We start from the raw sequence: 19,560 nt of genomic DNA, 5'->3' as shown, positions 1-19,560 counted from the left end.
GCCCAACACTGGCCCTTGAAGAACGGGACGCGAGCCCTGCCCTCGAACAACAGCACTGACCCGCTGAACTAGATCCCGGGCTCCCGGCCCCCGGACGCCCGTGAGTCCTAGGACCGGACGCGCAGAAGGCGCGGAAGCAGACCGGGTGGGTGCAAGGTGCCGCTGCCGTGAACCTTCCTGGCAACCGGTCTTGCCTTCCCCTGGGGGGGTGTGCGTGAGGTGCCCCAGAGGGGAAGAAAGGCGACAGAGCCCAGATGAATGGCAGAGGCAGGTTTAATGGTGCCACCTTGTCTTTTTTGTACATTGTAATGAGCCAAACGAAAAAAATGCAAGTAAAAAAAAAGTTTAATCACACAGCACTTTATACAGATATCGTAAGCAGTAGGCATTCACATCTCCACATGAACAACGCACCGGGAAGCACAGCCCCACCACTCTAGATGTTTCTCAAACAAGATACCGACTCAGGGCTCCAAATGCCGCGGCCCGGCTCCGTCCTTCCCTGCGGCCGCTGCCCGCCGGGTGGTTACGGCACAGCACAGGCGTGGGGCCAGCGGAAGGCGGACAAGACGCATCATGCTTTGGCTTCTTTTTTTTTTTTGTCTTTTTTTTTCTAATAAGAGTTAATATCTTTGCTTTTGAGATTTATTTTCTTTCAACCTTAAATATTACATACATACACCAAAAATTACATAGCTGCAATGTGCTCAACAGCATCCTCTTAACCTGGAGCTTCACATTATCAAAAGCTTAGAAAACTTGTAAACCTCTGGGCCTGTCTCTGCGAGGGAGGAGAACCCCTGTCGGCCACCTCTCTCTCCCCAGATTGAGCCTGCAGAGTTTGTAAGCAACAGGAGGCCTCATCCTCAACCGAGAAAGAGAGAGAGAGAGAGAGAGAGAGAGCGCGCGCGCGGGCCGGTTCCTTCTATGTCACCTCCCAGGGTTAGCATGTGATGGTGGGAGGGGCAGAGTCTGCGGGAGGGGCCCCAGCACCTGCCCCGGCCTTGTCTGTGCCGCTGCCCTGCCTCCTAGGGCCCCGGGGCGGGACGGGGCAGGGAGCAGACCGGCTTCGGCCCAAGCGGTGAGGCCGGCATGCCAGCACTGCGGAGCCCCCAGCCTCTTGGGACGCAAGAGCAAGGCACCTACAGCTGTCTTCTTTTCCAGCAGCAACCTGGTCCTCATTCCATGTTATGCGCAAGGGCCACCACCACCTCTCCCGGGTGTCACCCTGAACCCAGCCTGGTCCCAACCTCTCTGAGAGAGCAAGTTCAACAGCCTGAGGGTTATCCTGTGAAAGGTCCAGAGCAGAGCCAGGAGTCGGTGACGGCAGCCACAACTCCCCAGCTGGGGATGGAAGGGGGTGGGGGGGGGGAGACAAGGGAGGATCTGGTGGCGGTGGCAGCGGGAGGACCCAGGAACGGGGACGCTATGGGGCACCGAAGAGGTTGAAAGGGACGAGGGGGGAAACGCTGGAGCAACCCACACTTCATGCAAGGCACACCCACTCGTCCTGCGGCTGAGCTGCACGGCTCGTGGGGCAGAGGGAGCCCCCGAGCCAGGCCCTAGGAAGACCCCACCTCCGCCTTGAGATGGGGACGGCGAGGGAGCAAGTGCCGGGACGCTCTGCCTGGGTGACAAGTGGAAAATCAGCAACAGGTTTCAGATTCTCTTTGCCACAGGGCACCGGCCCGTTGGAAGATTGCTTCGGAAAAGAAACGGCAGCATCTCATGAAACTTCTTGCACTTCAGCATCAAACTCACCTCGGGGAGAGGGCAGCGAGGGGCTTTCGCGTTGGGGACAGAGGAGAAAACGGGAAGATGGAAGGTTCCGGGGGAGGGAGCGAGCGGGCAGCGGCTGGCCTCTCCCCACGTGACGCTTCTTCCTCAAGGGCTGGCGGCTACTGGTCCTCCGCGCTCTCAGGCATGCCCGCTTCTAGCAGAGCGGCCCGGAACTGCGTCAGGACACCCCGGATGCTCTTGATGAAACCCTTAGAGAGTGGGAAGAGAGGGAAGCCGATGTCAGGATAGCCGCTCTTCTCGGGCAAGAAGCTCCGGTAGCTCTTTCTCCGCTTCTTTGGTCTGACGCTGGGGGGCACCGGGGCGTCGGGCGCTGCCTCCGAAGTCTGGTCTGTGCGGTCCCTGCTGGCCGAGGCCAGGCCCTGGGCACCGCCCTCCGAGTCTGAGCCCTGGGAGGCCTCTCCGGGGAACAGCCCTCCGTCCTCAGCTTCCTCTCGGCCGTAGTCTGAGAGCTCGGCCACGGCGGGTGGCTCCGGGGAGCCGCTGTCCTTGGGGATCCCGTTGGGCAGCGCCTGGGCCCTCTCCAGCAGGGCGTGGGTTTCCAGCCAGGACTCGATGCGGTTCACCAGCCGCCAGCCACCGGTGCTGAAGTGTTGCCGGATCTCCTGCTCGAAGACCTCGGGCGGCCGCCGCACCAACTGGGTCATGGACTGCACCACGCGGATGAGCGCCATCTCGTTGTAGCAGCGACTGTTCTCATACCCCTCCTGCAGGCCCCGGTCGCTGTCGAAGCCCGCCTCGTTGTAGTACGGTTCATTCACCAGGATTAGACCTGGGGGTGAGGGTGGGGGTGGGGGGTGAGAAGCCCGTCAGGGCCGGCCCGACAACTCCAGGGACGGCCAGAGCCACAGGCGGGACGGGGAGGACACGGAGGCCAGCGGCACCGCACCCTCCAGCGGCTCTCCCCACCGGCGCCCCGCACCCTGCCCGCCGTACCTTGGATGGAGATGAGCACCTGGAGGAGGCTGGATTTGCTCGTCCACCTCTCTGTGCCCTGGAACGCACATGCGCACAGCCTCATCAGCTCCGGCCCCGACACCCCGCCTTCCCCCTCCCCCCCCCCGCCCTCCCCCGTTCCCACCCGGCTCCTGGCACCGTAGTCACCTTTCCGATCCAGGTGCCCAGGAGGCTGACGCACACCTTCCCGTTGTCATACAGGTTGGGGTTCAGGCGGCCACTGCACTGGGAGAGGTAGCAGAAGTGGGGGGGCACGGCTGGGTAGATGTTGGGGAGCTGGATGTCAAACAAGTAGAGGCCGTCCTCGTAGGGGGTGCGAGTGGGGCCCTTGATCAGGGCTGAGAAGAGGTCCTAGAGGGAGGGAGGGAGGGAGGGCTGAGGTCGGCGGGGGGGGGGGGGGGGCTCCAGACACCACCAGCTATGGAGAAGCTAAACGTAAATACCTCCGTGCAGAGCCACGCGGCATCTTTTAACTCCAGGCGTAAATAGAATTATCCAAAGTTGTGTTTATTTTACCAGGCTGTTTTTTCCGTTAAGTCATTACTTTAATTTTTAAAAATTTTTTTATTAAAAATATTTTTTTTAATGTTTATTTTTGAGAGAGAGAGAGAGAGAGGGAGAGAGAGGGGGAGAGAGAGAGAGAGAGAGAGAGATGGTGCCTGAGCAGGGGCGGGGGCAGAGAGAGAGGGGGAGACACAGAATCCGAAGCAGGCTCCAGGCTCTGAGCTGTCAGCACAGAGCCCAACGCGGGGCTCGAACTCACAGACCGCGAGATCGTGACCTGAGCTGAAGTCGGCCGCTTAACCTCTTTCTGCCTTTTAAAAAGTTTTTTTTATTTATCTATTTTGAGAGAGAGCATGAACGAAGGAGGGGCAGAGGGGGAGGGATAGAGGGAAGGGGAGAGGGAGAGGGAGAGAGAGAGGGAGAGCGGCGGGGAGAGAGACAGAGACAGAGACAGAGAGAGAGAGAGAGAGAGAGAGAGAATCCCAAGCAGGCTCTGTGTTGTCAGCGAAGAGCCCGATGGGGCTGGCTCGATCTCACCACTGTGAGATCACGACCCGAGTCAAAACCAAGAGTCAGACACTTGACCGACTGAGTCACCCAGGAGCCCTTCATTACTTTTATTTTCACTCTTTAAAACACCTGCCCTGACCTCCACCCCCATGAAGACCAACAATAATCACAACCAGTTAGAAAATGAAAGGACATCCTAGGGCGGCAAGGCTCTACCTGCTTTTGGGAACCGGAGGGATAGGGGATCTGGAATTCCAGCAGAAACGGTGGCAGAGCGCCAGAGACTCCGGTCACTAAGTCACCGGGCAGACGCCCCACAGATGCTCAAGATCTGGGTGCATGCCGGCGGACGGGCGGCATCGGCAGCCAGACCCGTGCTCGGAACACGGGGTGACAGAACGGCGAGGGCGGAGTGCCGACTGGACCGACAGCACCCTCTCCCGCGCTTTCTCACGCGGCCGCCCTGTGGGCCTCAAGAGAAGGCACTACTTCCCCGTCCCTCCGAGTGAGACTTGGAAAACATGCGAGTCCCTTCCGTCAGCACAGCTGAGACCAGCCGGGAATTTCACAAGTTTTACTAAAATCCAAGAACAAGCCAAAGTGTCGTTAAGAACCCGGAGCAGCACCGACCCTGTGGAGACCCCAGCCCTGCTCTGCGGTTTCCGGCCTGCGGCAAGAAGGTCTGAACAGCGCCTCTCTTCTGTCCTGGGGCCCCTTTCACCAGGGCTGGGCTGGGGCCCAGGTCAGAGTAGGGTTCAGGGTCTCGCACGAGGCCCAGCACACAGCAGGCGCCTGGTAAGTGTGCTGGATAAATGAGGGGCCAGGCGGACCGGGATGGCCTGCGCCTGGAACGAGGAGGTGCTCACACGGCCTCTGGTGGCAGGACTCAACCCTGGGCCTGAGCCATGAAGACAGGAGTGGAAAACGCAATGCGGCATGGCCGCGTGACGGGACGCTATTCTGTAGCTGAAAAAGAACGGACTGGATCGACATCCATCAACATGGGGGGTGGGTCTAAAAAATTACCCGATCGAGTGAAACAAGCAACCCGCAGGTGACATGTACGAGGACGGGCTGTTCACGTAAAACAAATCACACGAAGTGTTTACGGGGACACACGAGAAGGTAAAGACATGAAAAGAGGGTCTCCTATAAGGAGACCCACAAAACTCAGTCGTGACTCCCAGGGGCGGGGTGAGGATTGCCCAAAGGCAACTTTCGCCTTTTCCACAACGTTGTAATATTTCAAGAGAACAGGACTCAGGTAAAGCTCTGTGCTTCAAAACTGACTTTTAACAGGAGGGAGAAAGGGAGGAACCATGCGATCCGGACATACGTGCGGGGCTCCTGCCCCGTGAGGGGTGCGGACGGCCTCCCAGGTGCTGCCGGGTCCCGCGGCCCCCTGGGTACCAAGCACCCACACGAGCACGTCTGCAGCCGCCCGCGCCAGGCCCACGCCAGGCTACTTGCCATTCTGTCCTCGAAGGTCTTGACCATGATGCCGTCAGGCAGCGAGGTAGCCAGCAACGCCATCTCCTTCCGTACTGTGCTGAAGAACTTCTTGGCTTCCGGAGGCTGGAACTCAATTTTCTTAAAAGAGTGATTTGCTACAAGGCAAGAAAGAGCGGTCAATCGCTAACGGCAAGCCCCTGAGAGCTCTATCTGGAAACACAGCTGCCGCCCTTGGGAAGCCTGGCCCCGAGGGAGCGGCCGGCTGCTGGGTGTGCGCCCCCGACGGGGGGATAACCCCACGCGCTTCGCACCCGCCAGCCTGGCATCGGCACCAGTGACCACACCGGGGACATGGCCTCCTCCCCTCAGGCGGCAGCTGGCCACCGGCCTCCAGATCTGGCAACAAAAACAAGGTGAACTCACAGGGCGCGAACTCCAGCACTGAGAAGACCTCGCCCTTAGCGCTGGTGAAGGTGACTCCGGGCTTGCCGCCGCACTGCTGACAGAGCACCGGGGTCTCGCTGGGCCACTCGGCCTTCACGGGTGACTGCCCTTCCGGCTTCTCCTCCTTGCGCTCCGTGTCTGGCATCGCCTCCATCTTCTCCTCCTCTGCGATGGCCACATTGTCCAGGGTCTTCTTGAGATTTTCCTGCAGTTTCTTGATGTCATCTAGAAACTTCTTCTCCCGAGTCGGTTTCTCCGGCTCCACTGTGGGGGAGGTGGGCGAGCCTGTCAGAAGCTGCTCCACAGTCATGTTCTTGAGGCTCTCCAGGATCTTGATGGCCTCTTTCAGCTCCCGGAAGCTCTTCGGGGGCCCGTCTTTGCCAGCCTTCTCCATCAGCCCAGCCACGGGGGCAGCCATGGCCACGGCCCCCTGAATGGCGGCCGTGGCAGCCTCTTCGCTGATCACTACCCCCTTGTCCTCCTCAGGGGCCGCCGGCTGCTCAGTGGGCGGGATGGGGGGCTCCTCTATCTTGGGGTGCTCATCCTCCACCAGCCCGTTGTCCGTCTCCCAGCTGTCACTGTCGTCCTCCCACTCATCCGAGGACGCCCCACTGGTGCTGCCTTCCACCGAGTCATAGTCCGACTCCTCAATCTCAGACTCGATGTTGTACAAGTGCTGGGGGTGGGGGAAGAAAGGCAATTCAGAGAGGCTCTGCTGGGCGCTCTGGGGCCCTCACTCTGCGGCCCGTCCCGACCCTCAGAGCTGATGGTGACTGGGTGCGTTGAGGCCTCGGCAGGCCCCTTCCACCTGTTCCCCCTCTCCTGTTCTCGACTCCACAGTTGAGTCTCTCTGCACTAGCTGGTCCCCGGGTCTCTAGAAGGCGCCTCTGCCTGCCCCACACCCACTGCGGGGGGGGGAGGGGGGCGGAGCTCAAAACCCCAACCAACAGCCAAAGGCTGTTCCAGCCTCCCCTGCCCCTGTGTGCACCCCTTGGCCACCATTTGACCTTGATGGCAAATCCGGCCCCTCCCCTAGAGGATTCAGGTCAGCCACCTCTGTGGGGCTGCACGGGTAGCTGAGAACGTGCAATGGCGGGGGGGGGGGGGAGGTTCAGCAGAGCCGGCCTGTGTCACATCCTGTTCCCGTACCCTGGAATGGCCGCCCGGACGAGGGGGTGAGTGAGTCACTCCCTCCTCTACCCCATGAAGGTGCCAGGAGAGGGGAGCTGGGGCGTGCAGATCAGCTCACACAAGGGGGGAGGGAAACGGTACTGAGAGTAGCTTTGCTGCTCAGAGCCCACCAGCAGGGGCTGGGACTGGGGCCCAGCTCTTCTCCTTCCTCTTGCTGACGTGTGAAAAGTTTTCCTAGGACTGTTGGTGGGAAAGGTTCTATCTCCTATAGGAAGTAACCTGTGTTTCTCAGCACAGTGAGATGGGGACACAGGCAAATCTGGAAAGCTTGTGAAAATCTGCACACACCTGGCAACCTGGGGAACCTTCCAGGTGGGACAAGACTACGGGCCAGCTGTGGGCTGCCCCTCTGTTCTCCGGACTGCCCACACCACAGTTTTGCATGGGACAGCTCCTTCCTCTCAGGTGCTCTGAGACCCAAACGCCCCAAAGAAGAGACCCTCACCGGGAAGACCCGAGAGCCTGTCTCCCTGTTCTGTGAGCAGGGACAGGAGACGAGCCACGGCTCCCAGCCCGGCTGCCACGGTTACGGTCTGGGCCTCAGCAGGGGCTTACCTGGGGCAGAATGATGGTCTTGGAGTTGTCAGCCCACACCACCTCCACCTTGCTGCTGACGTCCACACGGGCCACCTGGCCAACTGATGGCTGCAGGGCAACGGGACAGGGTCAAGGGAGCATCTCTCTGAAGGGTGAGGGCCAGATCACCTCCAAAAGGGAGCTCCGGCAATGGGTGACAAGGGCGAGGCCGTGAGAAGGGACACGGGTGCCAGCCCGAGGCCGCACAGGGTGAGCAGCTCAAGCGTGGGGCCCTCTGGCTCCGGCACCGGCAGCCAGACACCAAGCCCCTGTTAACTCCCTTCCCGCTCAGCATTCTGCCCTCCCTGGGCTTCCCGACCTTCTCGGGACGGGGTTCCTGCTCTTCCTCGGCTTGACCCCACCCGATGTTCCCACCTGCTCGCCAAGGCAGGGCTTGGACGCCCCCTCCCCCAGCCTCTCCGGTGCCCCCACGGCACTCAGGACCAGGAGTCGGACTTCCCCACTAAACAGAACCACTGGGGCTCAGGGAGCAGCTACGTGCAGTCTGATCCGGACGGGCAGGCAAATCCTTGTGGAGGCGCACGCGAGGGCACGCGGAGCCCAGAGGACACCTGCAGGTCTGGTCTCCTGGAGCCACCCGGTGGCACCTCCAGGGATCGCAGATGCTGCCTGGGGCGGGGAGCCGGCATGGAGGCCGTGAACTGGGGGGGGTGGGGGGGGGGCAGACCTCATCCTCCTTGTGAGGAGCTCCATCCTCAGTATTGCCGATGCGGATGACGATGTCCGTGGTGCGGAACCGGAAGTCTGGGTGGTCAGCAATGTCGTAGACGCTCACGTCCTCCTCTTCTCCAATCAGCTGGAGCACGGGATGGGTTGTCATGAGCCCACGGGCCTTACAGCCAGCCCACCAGAGCCCACCCTGAAGGAAGGAGCGGGGGCTGCGCATACCTCCACGTCATCGCCACTGGGCCGCAGCTTGAACCACTTCACCATGCAGGTGCGGCCCACGTGGTCCCCAGACTGCACCACGCCGTAGACGGCGGGGTCTGGACAGGTCTGGACTGGGAAACCGGAGGAGGGAACGTGACTCAGGGCTAAGGAGCCCTGCCGCGCCCCCCCCACCGCCCGCCGCCACTACATCGCGGGGCACAGGGCACAGGACCCGTGTCCTCTGGCCAGGCTGGCAGAGGCCAGAGAAGGCTGCCCCAGTCCTTGAAGAAGTTCTTCAAAGGGGGTGTCTCCTCCCTGAGCCCGAGGCCTCCGGCCCCTCCCTCCCAAGCCCTGCCCAGGCCCTCGGCTGGGAGGCCTTCTGGGGCCGGCACTACCTCGCTTGTCCACCACAAAGTCTCCGGGGCAGAATTCGTTGTTGTCCAGGTGGTGCACGGGAAAGAGGTCGTTGGAGCGGATGTTGCACTCCACGGAGCCGTCTTGCCACATCACGTCTGCCGAGGTCATGGTGGTCACCACCTCCACCGCCACCCTGCAGGCGCGGTGCATCCGGTCAGCCGGGCCACACGCAACAGGCAAGGAAAGAAGGAGGAAAGACAGGTCCGTGAATGCTCCCCCCCATGTCCCGTGCCCCGGGACCTCCTCTGAGGCCTCGTTTGGGAGAGCCCGGTGAACGCGGTCCCGGAGGCCAGACTCGGGGCCACACGGTGCCTCCACGCCACCTGCCGGCCCCACTCCCAGAGCTCTCCTCTCCACGCTGGCCAAGGCCAGGCACCCACGCGGCCTCAGCTGGGCCCCCCCGAGCCTGCGTGGGGCTCGCAGACTGTGCTTGCGTGTGCGGGAGCCAAACGGACAGCCAGGAGGGAGAGGGCGCCTCTGGGTTTACCTGTCCCCCGGCTTAAAGTCACGAGTGATTTTATTCTTCTTCCGCTTGTGTTTCCGCTTCAAGTTCTTGATAGACAAGGGGATGCTCTTTTTTCTACTTGTGCCGCTGCCACTCTGGGAGGAGGTGGTGGAGCTAGCAGAGGAGGTCACCGAGCTGGTGTCATCCGTGTCATCGGCGGCCTCGTCGTCCGCGTCCTGCTCTGCCGAGTGCAGCCTGTCGTCGCCACCTTCCTTCAGCAGGAAGGGGGGCAGCTGCTCACCCGCGTCCTGGGCCTCCTCTGGGCCCTCGTCCTGCATCTCCACCGGGCTGGCGGCCCCATCGGGCGTCTCCTCGGGGCTGACCGACCCCGTGTCGCTCTTGGCTTTGGCCCCTCCTTTCTTTCCCGGGTCCTCCATGGAGTGGTCTCGGGAGCACTGCGTGTCCGGGGAGCAGGACATGATCCTCACAACCTGCTTCTTCAACAGGCGCTTCACCTGTGAGGGCGGAGCAGGAGGCACGGGGGCTGTGGAGCAGCAGGGCGCCCCTGGCCCCGGCCTGGGCATGTGGGACACCCAGGCAGCTTGGGGGGGAGGGGGGCAGCGATACACATCGAGGTGGCCTGCAAGGTGACTGGGGCTGCCCCCCAAGGCCTAAAGCACAGACCGTCCTTCCCGGCTGTGGAAACAGCTCACGGCCAGTTCCTCAAACGCCCACCTATCCCGACCCCAAGGACGTACCTTCTTGGCCATAGAGCCCTCCCCCTGGGCGCAGTGTTTTTCTGGACATTCACAGGCAATCTTGGCCGGCTCTACCTTGGCTGGGAAGACATACAGACAGCGCTCCCCAAGCTGCCGCTGAGCATGGTCAAAGCATCCGAGACGCTTCACCCTGGGAGGGAGAGAAGCGAGGGGTGGACCGACGGTGATCTCGGCCCCCCCCCCCCCCGCCCACGGCTCTCACTTTGGTCCAGAGACACGAGCAGGGCACGCTACCGGGGTCGCTGGAGTGGGCATGCTGGAGCCACTCACCTGCCTAGGTTTTCCTGGGTAATGACAGAGGGCGGGGGGCTGACGCTGTCCGTGCCCCCTGGACAGAAACTCTTGGTAATCCACGTGACTTTTAGCTCTACGACCTGCACCTGGGGATGGTGGGTGGGACAGGGTCTTAGTCGGCAGCTTGACCGCTTTCTCAGTTAAGCAGCTGCCCGGAGCCCACCTGACCTCCGGAGCAGGAAGCCAGATGGATCTTCACAGCCTACCACCAAGTAGGACACCCCCAGAGCAGGCCCCACCTGTAACAACTACAGCCTCACCCCACGGATCCCCACATCCCCACCCTGTCAGGGCCCGGCGGGTCCACCACTCACCACTGTGCCACCTTGCTGGGTCAGGCTGGGGGACACCTGCCTAGCAGTTACCCCAAGACCACGCCCTGGCTTCCCTCTATCCTTAAAGCCCTTTCAGATCAAGAGGGCTAAGGGGCCTCTTGGTCCTCCGAGCAGACAGCAAGGGAGTGGTAAGAGCTCAGCGCCAGGGCGCAGAGGCTGAGGCCCCGGCCCCACCCCAGCCTTACCTCTTCCACCACCACACGGAACTTGCTCTTGGTGCTGAGCACAGGCTTGACCCCAGACAGCCACTGGGCGCTAGAGAAGATCTTGGCGGGGCCGATGAGCACCTGGCCCGGGTAGAAGCCATAGGAGTCATCAAAGAAGAGACCCTGCAGGATGTGGGGCCAGAGAGAAAGTCCTTATGAGTGGCACCTGCCCAGGGGACAGTGCTCTCTGCATCTACGCCTGCCTCACCTCACACCTGCATGCTCCCCAGCCCTCTAAGCTAAGACAGACCCCTAGGGCTCCGGAGCAGCATGCATCACATCTAAAATGCACATAAATCACCCAGAGAGCTCATTAGAATGTACACCTGACTCATCCCAACAAGCTCTCAGGCCAGGTCAGTGTTGTTGGTCAAGGGTGACACTTCGAGGGCTCTAGAGGGCAGGAGTCCCCACACTGGTCTGATCATGTGCCCTTCCCATACTTACTTATAAACAGTCATATACTATTCGTTCTAAAATATCCGACTGTAACAACACAGTGTACTACTCTAACACTGAAAAGTGGCTATTTGTTAAAGAAAACATACAGTTAACAAAATGCAAAGAGAAGTTCTGATACTTTCTGTCCAGGTCTAGACTTCTAGACCTTTTGGTACGCACCCACCCCTTTTCTAGGAAACCACTCTGCCTAGAAGCAGCGTCTGCTTAGCCCAGGCTAGCTCGCAGCTCTCTGCTAAGAAGTCCTTCTTCCTGTGCGGCCCAGAGGGCAGAGGAACATGAGACTCTGTCCCCTCCAAGCCCGCCCCCGGAGAAGCCTGCCTGGGTGGAGCAAACGTACAGAGTCGCTGACGTGGGGACAGACGTCATAGAGCTTGGCGCCATCTTCTGTGTTCATGGAGCACCTGCAACAGCGAACATGGGTTTGGTCTCCACCAAGGCACAATGACGGACACACCGGTCCAAGTGGTTCCCCCGAGACAAACAAGGCCCCGACCCCTGAGTACTGACTACCATTAAAAATTATCGAAAATAAAGCACCAACCCCTAACAGATGCTCTAAATTAGGCCAGGGCGACAGGAGACCAGCCCAGGGGCGGGCCCCCAGAGCCAGCAGCGCGTGTCACCGCAGGCCCCACGAGAAGACGCCCTCGGCCCTCCCTGGCCCGCGGGTGGCCCCTGCAGAGCGTGGCCCCGTATCACGGGTGAGCTGTGTACCTGGCACCGTTGGACAGCTTCAGGATGATCTGGTTCTTTAAGTCGTAGACCTTCCCCAGCCAGCAGTCATAGGCAATGTAGTCCCCATACATGAAGGGCTGTGGACCGGGCCGGGGTGTGAGAGGCAGCGGGAGGCACTGGCGTGCAGCCCACCAGCTCCTCTTTGCCCGGAGACGGAGGAGGAGGGATCCGAGGAGCTCGCTGCCTGAGCCGGCCCGCCCTCCCCCCCAAAGAGTTCTACGCTGCACCCCGGCTCCCCCTCCCAGGTCGGAGGAGGGGGTGGCGGGGGGCGGGGGGGGGGTCTGCCTGGCGGCAACGAGAGAGTTGCGCAGAGGCCACGGAGCCTCCGAGGACACGGCTCCGGGGCAGGAGTGGGCTGTGGAGGTGGCAGGTGGAGGGTGGTTACGTGGACAAGTAAGCGATGCAAAAGCAAGTGTCTCCCTGCTGGGAAAGGTTTTCACTCACACAGAAAAGCGGAAAGGAAAGAACGAACCTGAGCTGCTTAAACGGAACTAGAAGTATTGAGACAAAATCACATATTTTCATGCGTCCGTAGAAGAGGTGCTGACAAATTCAGACGTGCCTCCAGGTACACACACAGGCATCTCCTGGTGTGGTCCTGAGAGGCCCTGCTGGCGATCCGTATACCCTGCACACGGCCAGATTTCTGTTTAAAATGCCATTCCCCTCTGAAAGGAACCAAGGCTCTTGGGAGAAATGGCTGATTCCAGGGCCGGATCAGAAGAGGTAGAAAGTAAGAAGGTGCTTAAAACAAAACAAAACAAAAACCAAAAACAAGACCCAGGATGCGAAAGTGTCGAAAGGACACAGATATCAGCTTGAAGGGGCGCTTACTGGCCAAATCTGCAATAATTTAAGCAACAAAATACTGGCAGTAATGGATTGCAACCAACCGAACAGAAGGGGACCTCGGAGTCCGTACCGACGTAAAAAGAATTAAACGAACGAGGCTGAAAGTGAAGCTCTTCCGTACAGAATGCCAACTAATAAAAAGGACGAGAAGCCACCGTGCCATCAAATCACCACTCAGCAAGCATTAGAGGGCTAGCCGGCTCAGGTGGGAACTGCTAACGGAGGCTAAGGCCGGTGGATCGGGGTCTCAGCAATTATGGACACAACCCCGGAGCACCTCCCCGCAAAGCTGGCCGGCTCGGGTGGGAAGTGCTAACCGAGGCTGGGGCTGGTGGACCAGGGTTTCAAAAGTAACAGGTTATTGACGCAACCCTGAGGCATCTCTCCCCAGAGCAGAATCCCTTGCAAAGGTGGTGTAAATGGTGACCTTGTGGAGAGGCTGGGCAGACACCAATACGGCCGGGATCACGACGAACACCCCTACTGTGGCCGCTGGATGTCACGGGCCAGGAAGAGCTCCGGGTGTTGCTGGGGCGGTCCTGACAAGGATGCGGGGCCTGAGTCTGGTCAGGAGGCCGATGACACGGCTCCGCGCTCAGGTCAGCCACTGGAAGGTACCAGGGCGTGGACAACAAAGCAAGACTGGGGAGCAGTTCCAGATGAGGAATCAAAGAGCTGACAACCGAATGCAAAGTGTGCTTCTGAACGGAGTCCCGGATGGGAGGGGAAAGGCCGTTGGAACAGCCGGATGGGGTCTCTGGGTCGGACAGATGCGTGCTAGTGCCACCTTCCTGAACGGGGGCACTGAAAGACGGGTTCCGGGTTTGGGGAAGTACGCACCGTAGTGCTTCAGGCCCGTGGGGCGCTGTGTCTGTAGCTTGCTCTCCAGCGTGTCAGAGAAAAGACTGGGGAGACAGAAGGAAATGCGGGGAAGGGAGGAGGAAGGTGATGGGGCCAACGGAGGGAAAGGTTCACCGCCAAGGAGCCCAGTGATGCAGGGAGCACGGGAACGTACAGCTTTCCCTAAGTTTGAAATCACTTAAAAAAGAAACTAAGGAAGAAATTTGTTGTTTCAAAACAGAGTGTTAAAGAAGAAAGGGAGCGAGGGAAGGAAAACCCCACCAGCAATGCATGCCGGAGGCACAGGGAGGTGTCCCGACCTCACGTCCGCACGGCTTCCTCACAAGGAGCGCCACTCAGGCAAGCCCGCCCCGGGAAGGTGCCCGGAAGGTGCGGCGCGGTGGGGACAACCGGACCGCCGAAGGCGGGCAGGCGGGCGGGGCCGCTCACCCAGATGTGCTGCAGGTCCTTGCTGTTGACAGGGTAGATGATGCAGTTGGTGCCGATGAGCTTGACGGCACAGTCGATGCTGACGTCGATCACGGTGCCGCACTGGCTGTCCTGGGGAGGAGAAGGCATCCAGGCCCGAGCAGGCGCACGGCACCGGCCGCCAGGGCAGACCCGGCCCAGACACTCCCCAGGCAACCCCCGCGCCAACACTCACGGTGGATCGCATGTGCCGGACCACGTCCCGGGGCACCACAGAGCGGTCCTCTAGCTTCAGCTGAGAAAGAGAACACGGTGTGACAGAATGGCCTCTGATGTCATTACGGGGTGCGTTCCCCCCCAACTTCTGACTACGCTGTGACACACAGACAGCCAAGCACACAAACCCTAAGTGCCGAGCACGGCTTGGGCCAGCGCCACACACCCTCTAACGGCAGCCAGACTGACAGACAGAACTCCAGGCGCTACCTCCCGGAGCTCCAAAGGCAAACAGTATGGTGACCGAAGGTCGTTTCGATCATACCGAGAAGCGTGCCTAAATGACAGATCACATAAGGCCTCCTTCAAATTACAGGTTCGACAGCCCGTCACACAGCAAGACCGCCTTGCTAGGAGTGACATCCTTTTCCCACTTTCTGCGAGTGCCTGCCTGCGCCCCCACTGGGCGCTGCGTTACAGGGGGTGGAGGAGCGGCGTGACACCGGGCCACGTGGGTCACCCTGACGCCCGCGATCGCCTGACACGACCTTGTAATCTGGGCTATCCTTTCCGACCAGCCGCAGTCTGCTCCTTATCTACTGCTCCGCAGAGCCGAGCACAGCACCGCGGGGGAGCCCTCGGGCCGGCCGGCTCTGGAGCCCCGCCAACTGCTCGGCGAGCACCGGACCCATCCCTTCGCAGCCAGCCAGGCACAGCCTCCTCTGAGCGGACAGCCAGGGCCCCTCGGGGGCTGTCCCCCGCCTCCGCCAGGCACGGGACCCCCCTCCAATGGCCCGGCCGCAAGACAGTGGTCCACCGGGCCCACGTGTCTTCTCTGCTGGCTCGCCCAACCTGGGGACGCCCCTCGGGAATGCTTCACTGAGTCACGGTACCGGGTGAGTCTCTGACCGCCCACCTCCTTTGGACGGGCACCTCCGAGACCCCAAACCACAGGGGTGCGAGAGCTATTCTCTCAAACAACACCCAACCTACGACTCCTCAGGCTCACTCCCCCAGTGCAAGGCCCAGGGCAGGGAAAGGTGAACTCCACGGAAGGAGAACTGAGACACCGGCTCAAGGTCACCGAAATTTTGGCAATGATGGCTGACACAAACCCTGCTATCAGTAGGATGATGTGATTTACAAAAAAGTAAAGGAGGAAGCGACAGGCCCCATTATTGACAAGCGATGGAGATTCTCCTACCTGGGAATACAAGCCCATGATCCAGCTAAGAGTAAGCCCGGGGGTTAAAATCAGGGGTCCCTGAGCCAGACACTTACACGTGCCAGCTCTGAAACCTCAGGAAAGTCACTTATGTCCACACGTGAGAGCAGCCGTCTGGGAGTGGTGGAGGGGATTACAAAGGCAATGAAAGCACAGACGATCACAGGGCACCGGGCACACAGTAAGTGCTCAGCTAATGCCAGATCTGCTGTCTCCCAGGGCACAGGCTGAAGGCCCTCTGAGGTCAGGCTCTTCTTCTCTCTGCTCAAAGACCCCAGGAGGCTGTGAGGGGCCACAAGGAGCTCTGCTCAGGGTCTGCCGTGACGATGGTGCCACTTTTCTAACTCAAAGAACTTCTTATCCTGTAACCCTCTGTGCCCAGAGCTCTGGTCTGGGTCACGGTATTTTCAGTGCTGTCCCACCCTATCTCAAACCTCTGCTCCCATTTTAGACTTCAAAAGCCACAATTGCAGGTCTTCCCAAGTTGCCATAGAAACCAAAGTTACAGTGCCAGGAAATCCAATGGGAGAGGGGCCGTGCTGTGTGGGACACAGGGGTGCTACCCTTGGTGTGAGCCACGGCCGTGGGCACAGGCCACCTTATCTGCCCGGGGATCCCTGAGGAGAGCCCCAAGTTGAGTCTGCAGATCACGTCCCCACCGAGGGGTCTGTGTCGGGCCCGACAGAGCTGCAGGGAAGGGACGGGCACAGGCCCAGCTCCTGAATCAGTGTAGTCTGTGATGGCACGCCGCCCGGCCTCGCGGCACCCTGGCCCGAGGGACGCTGCTCCTGAGGGTGGGTGGGTAGGTGGGACCGAGGCGACCGTTCCGAGGCCAGCGCGGGAACAGCACGTGGGTGAAGGCTGGTGTCACTGCAAGGCCAGAGGCGGGTTTCCTCCAACCTGCCTTTGTGAGCCCGTGCGGAAGGCGGCAGGGCAGCAGTTCAGTGTTCTTGGGAGAGGGGAGCTGGGGAGCAAACACCGTCCTCTGGATATGGCTATGCTGACCTCCCCACCCGGAGGCCTGGTCCTCAGGCCCTTCTAACCCTCTGTGACAAGGAGTGACATTTCTCCAAAGCCCTGACAATGCGGGGAGGGGAGCGGAGTGGGAACGGCAGGGAGAAGAAAGGGGTGTGGCGGCCACGGGTCTGGCTACATAGCCTTCCCTTGGGAATTCCAGACGGTGAGAGAAGGGCATCTGGAAGGGCTTAGATCAACCTGCAAGGCTCTCGCTGATCTTTCACAACCTTCCTCCCCAGCTCCCTACGTCCCACCCACACGGGGCACCGCCTGTGTCCACACAAGCCAGTCCTCCCCCTCCTAGGCGTCTCTCCACTGCACAGGTCCTTCCAAACGCTCTCCTTTCCTCGCCCCACTCCCATCACGTGCTACCTGCATCGCGAAGGCTCTCCATAGCCCCACTCTGGGAGGCACCTCAGTGCTCCCGGGGGCTCGGGAGCTCTGGAGCCCTCTGCCCACGGCACCGCCCAAGGGCGACAAGCAGCTTCCTCGGTGCTTTGTGTGTTGTAACCTGTGAGGTCCTCCACGGAGCTCTGAAGCACACTACTCCGGCCATTCCCATTTTACAGATAAGTAAATGGAGACAGAAAGAAAACACAGCTCCACGGAGGTGGACCTTGACTTGAACTCAATCTGGCTCCAGGGGCCATTCTCTTAACCGCACAAAAAGCCCAACCCTCCCTGGAGCCGCAAAAATGAGAAGCGAGTAAAACACGTTCCTGGAACGTCCATCACAGTGAAAGATCAGCGCTGTATTCATTCCTGGGCCGGGGATGCAGAGATCGGGCACCCAGACGGCGGGCACTGGAGGCCAGCACTAGAGGGCGCTGTGCCCGCTCTAGGAAAATGCCGGGCTCTGGAGCTGAACGAGTCGCGAAGCAAAACCTACCAGTGATTTTCTGGTAGGTACACCCTGACTGCAGTTACCCAAAGCTCGTTACCGGAGTGGGATCTGAGGTGGGGGATGGACAGGTCCCAACTGCCATTACCGGCTCTAAATTGCTGAACAACCTCTGAGGAGGGGACTATCAACATTTTTTGAGAGTGTAGCTGCCAGAGACTTCTGAACGGGGGAAAAAAAAGATGCCACACCAAAATGCTGACCTGTCTCCGGATGAGAAGGGACTATGGATGGCTTTTAAAGGGAGCGTGCATTACTTCAGACGATTTTGGGACACGACTGTGGGACGTCGTTTGCTCCCCCTGCCTGCTCTGGAAACAGCGACGCTGGCGCTGCTCTGCGGGAGGAGAGCCAGGCGTCACAGAGGAGGTGACTCATCTGAACAATGATGACTGAGCACCTGCCGTGGGCCAGGCGCTGGGGAGACAAGTGCCGGCTCTCACAAAGCTTAAGTTCTAGCGCAAGGAGGAGACACACGCGTGTGAGCGCACACACAGGTCAGGCGGTGCTAAGTTCCATACAGAAAAAAAAAAAGGCAACTCAGGGGCAGGGGTGAGAGACCAGGAAGGGGAGGAAGCAAGAGTGAGTGAGTTATTTTATTTACTTTTTAAAGTAGGCTTCATGCCCAATGCAGAGCCCAACGTGGGGCTCGAAGTCACGGCCCTGAGATCAAGACCTGAGCTGAGATCAACAGTTAGACGCTTAACCAACTGAGCCACCCAGGCGCCCCAATGAGTGAGTTCTTTTGAAGGCTGGTCAGGAAAGGCCACGCCAAGGTGCCATCTGACCGGAGATCTGAGTACAAGAAGGCGGTGAGCTTTCCAAGCAGAAAGAAAGGCGGCCACAAAGACCCTGTGGGCCTGCGTGTTCTATGACCAGCAAGGAGGGCAGTAAGCAGCTGAGGCTGGCTCATTCAGGCCTTGGAGAAAGACCCGCAGGAAGGGCCTGAGATTCCATCCAGTGCGGGGCTCGGGGCTCGGAGCAGAGCGTGTGCATGACAGTAACGTCAAAAGAATCCTCTGGCTACCGGCTGTAAAGAGGGGTAGGGAGACCAGTTAGCCAAGTGGTTCTCAACTGGGGGCGACTTTGCTCCCCAGAGAACATTTGGAGTGTCTGGAGGCACTTTTCATTTCACTGTCACCACTGGGAAAAGGGGTTTCTGGTACACAGTGGGGAGCGATGCTGCTAAACGTCCAAGGAAGCACAGGACAGCCCCCCACCCTATTATCCCTGATGCCATGACAAAGAATGCGCTAGCCCAAAGCATCAGCTGCATTGAGGCTGAGAAGCCCTGAGGCTGCCCCCAGAATGGTGGCAGGAGGGAGACAAGAGCACTGGGGGAAAGGATGGCCCTCCATACAGTCTCATCAGAAGGCAGAGCTCACTGGGGCGCCTGGGTGACTCAGCCGGTTAAGTGTCCGACTTCGGCTCAGGTCATGATCTCACGGTCTGTGAGTTCGAGCCCCGAGTCGGGCTCTGTGCTGACAGCCTGGAGCCTGCTTCGGATTCTGTGTCTCCCTCTCTCTCTGCTCCTCCCCTGCTCATGCTCTCTCTGTCTCAAAAATAAGTAAAAACATTAAAAAAAAAATTTTTTTTTTTTTAAGAAAGAAGGCAGAGCCCATAGTTGGGAAGCAACACAGATCACACGGAAAAGGCAACACGGCAGGGAGGCTAGGCACTTCCATCACCTCCATTTGAGCTCCACGGAGCTCTGCTCTGACCAGGAGGACTACTCTCCTCTCCCCGGCCCCCACCCGAGGTGCACACTGCTTCTGAGCTGGGGTCTCGGGGCCCACCACTGACAACACGACAGAAACACGAGCTGGTCCTGCAATCCTTGGGCTAGACCCTCACTCATAACATTGCTCTTTATTGACCTGGAGGAACCCAAATTCACGATATCAAACTGTTTCAAGAGTAGAAAAAGGCAAACTGAGGCTGATCAACAGGTTGAAAATGCAAGAAGCTGCTTTCAAGCAGACCGAACGTCACATCTGTAGGACTGGGTGGCCATAAGGGCTGGCCTGCTCAGTGGAGGCCAAGCACTTGCTCTGGGGAAAAAAGGTGGCTTTGTTCCTCGTCAGG

General features: G+C 59.7%; 1 protein-coding gene across 1 annotated transcript in view; it reads right to left on the bottom strand.

Annotated features, from left to right (window-relative positions):
• Window positions 1–327: 327 nt before the first annotated feature.
• UBE2O (ubiquitin conjugating enzyme E2 O) overlaps window positions 328–19,560 on the bottom strand; it is a 57,198-nt gene continuing 37,965 nt past the window's right edge. Inside the window, exons 2-18 of the mRNA XM_047081330.1 lie at window positions 14,352–14,411; window positions 14,138–14,248; window positions 11,975–12,072; window positions 11,598–11,661; window positions 10,778–10,921; window positions 10,234–10,343; window positions 9,943–10,093; window positions 9,227–9,699; window positions 8,718–8,872; window positions 8,341–8,453; window positions 8,120–8,248; window positions 7,411–7,500; window positions 5,644–6,340; window positions 5,239–5,375; window positions 2,902–3,105; window positions 2,734–2,791; window positions 328–2,569 (exon numbers count right to left, since the gene is read on the bottom strand). Of these exons, the coding sequence (XP_046937286.1) occupies window positions 1,899–2,569; window positions 2,734–2,791; window positions 2,902–3,105; window positions 5,239–5,375; window positions 5,644–6,340; window positions 7,411–7,500; window positions 8,120–8,248; window positions 8,341–8,453; window positions 8,718–8,872; window positions 9,227–9,699; window positions 9,943–10,093; window positions 10,234–10,343; window positions 10,778–10,921; window positions 11,598–11,661; window positions 11,975–12,072; window positions 14,138–14,248; window positions 14,352–14,411 (3,465 nt within the window). The 3' untranslated portion in view covers window positions 328–1,898. The remainder of the gene's footprint in view (window positions 2,570–2,733; window positions 2,792–2,901; window positions 3,106–5,238; window positions 5,376–5,643; window positions 6,341–7,410; window positions 7,501–8,119; window positions 8,249–8,340; window positions 8,454–8,717; window positions 8,873–9,226; window positions 9,700–9,942; window positions 10,094–10,233; window positions 10,344–10,777; window positions 10,922–11,597; window positions 11,662–11,974; window positions 12,073–14,137; window positions 14,249–14,351; window positions 14,412–19,560) is intronic.

Source organism: Lynx rufus, unplaced genomic scaffold, assembly GCF_022079265.1.
Source record: "Lynx rufus isolate CCGP_SWC_20201006 ecotype Redwood Valley unplaced genomic scaffold, mLynRuf1.p SCAF_18, whole genome shotgun sequence".
NCBI lineage: Eukaryota > Metazoa > Chordata > Mammalia > Carnivora > Felidae > Lynx > Lynx rufus.
The sequence above is the reverse complement of the archived record's forward strand: the minus strand, read 5'-3'. Positions and strand labels throughout refer to the sequence as shown.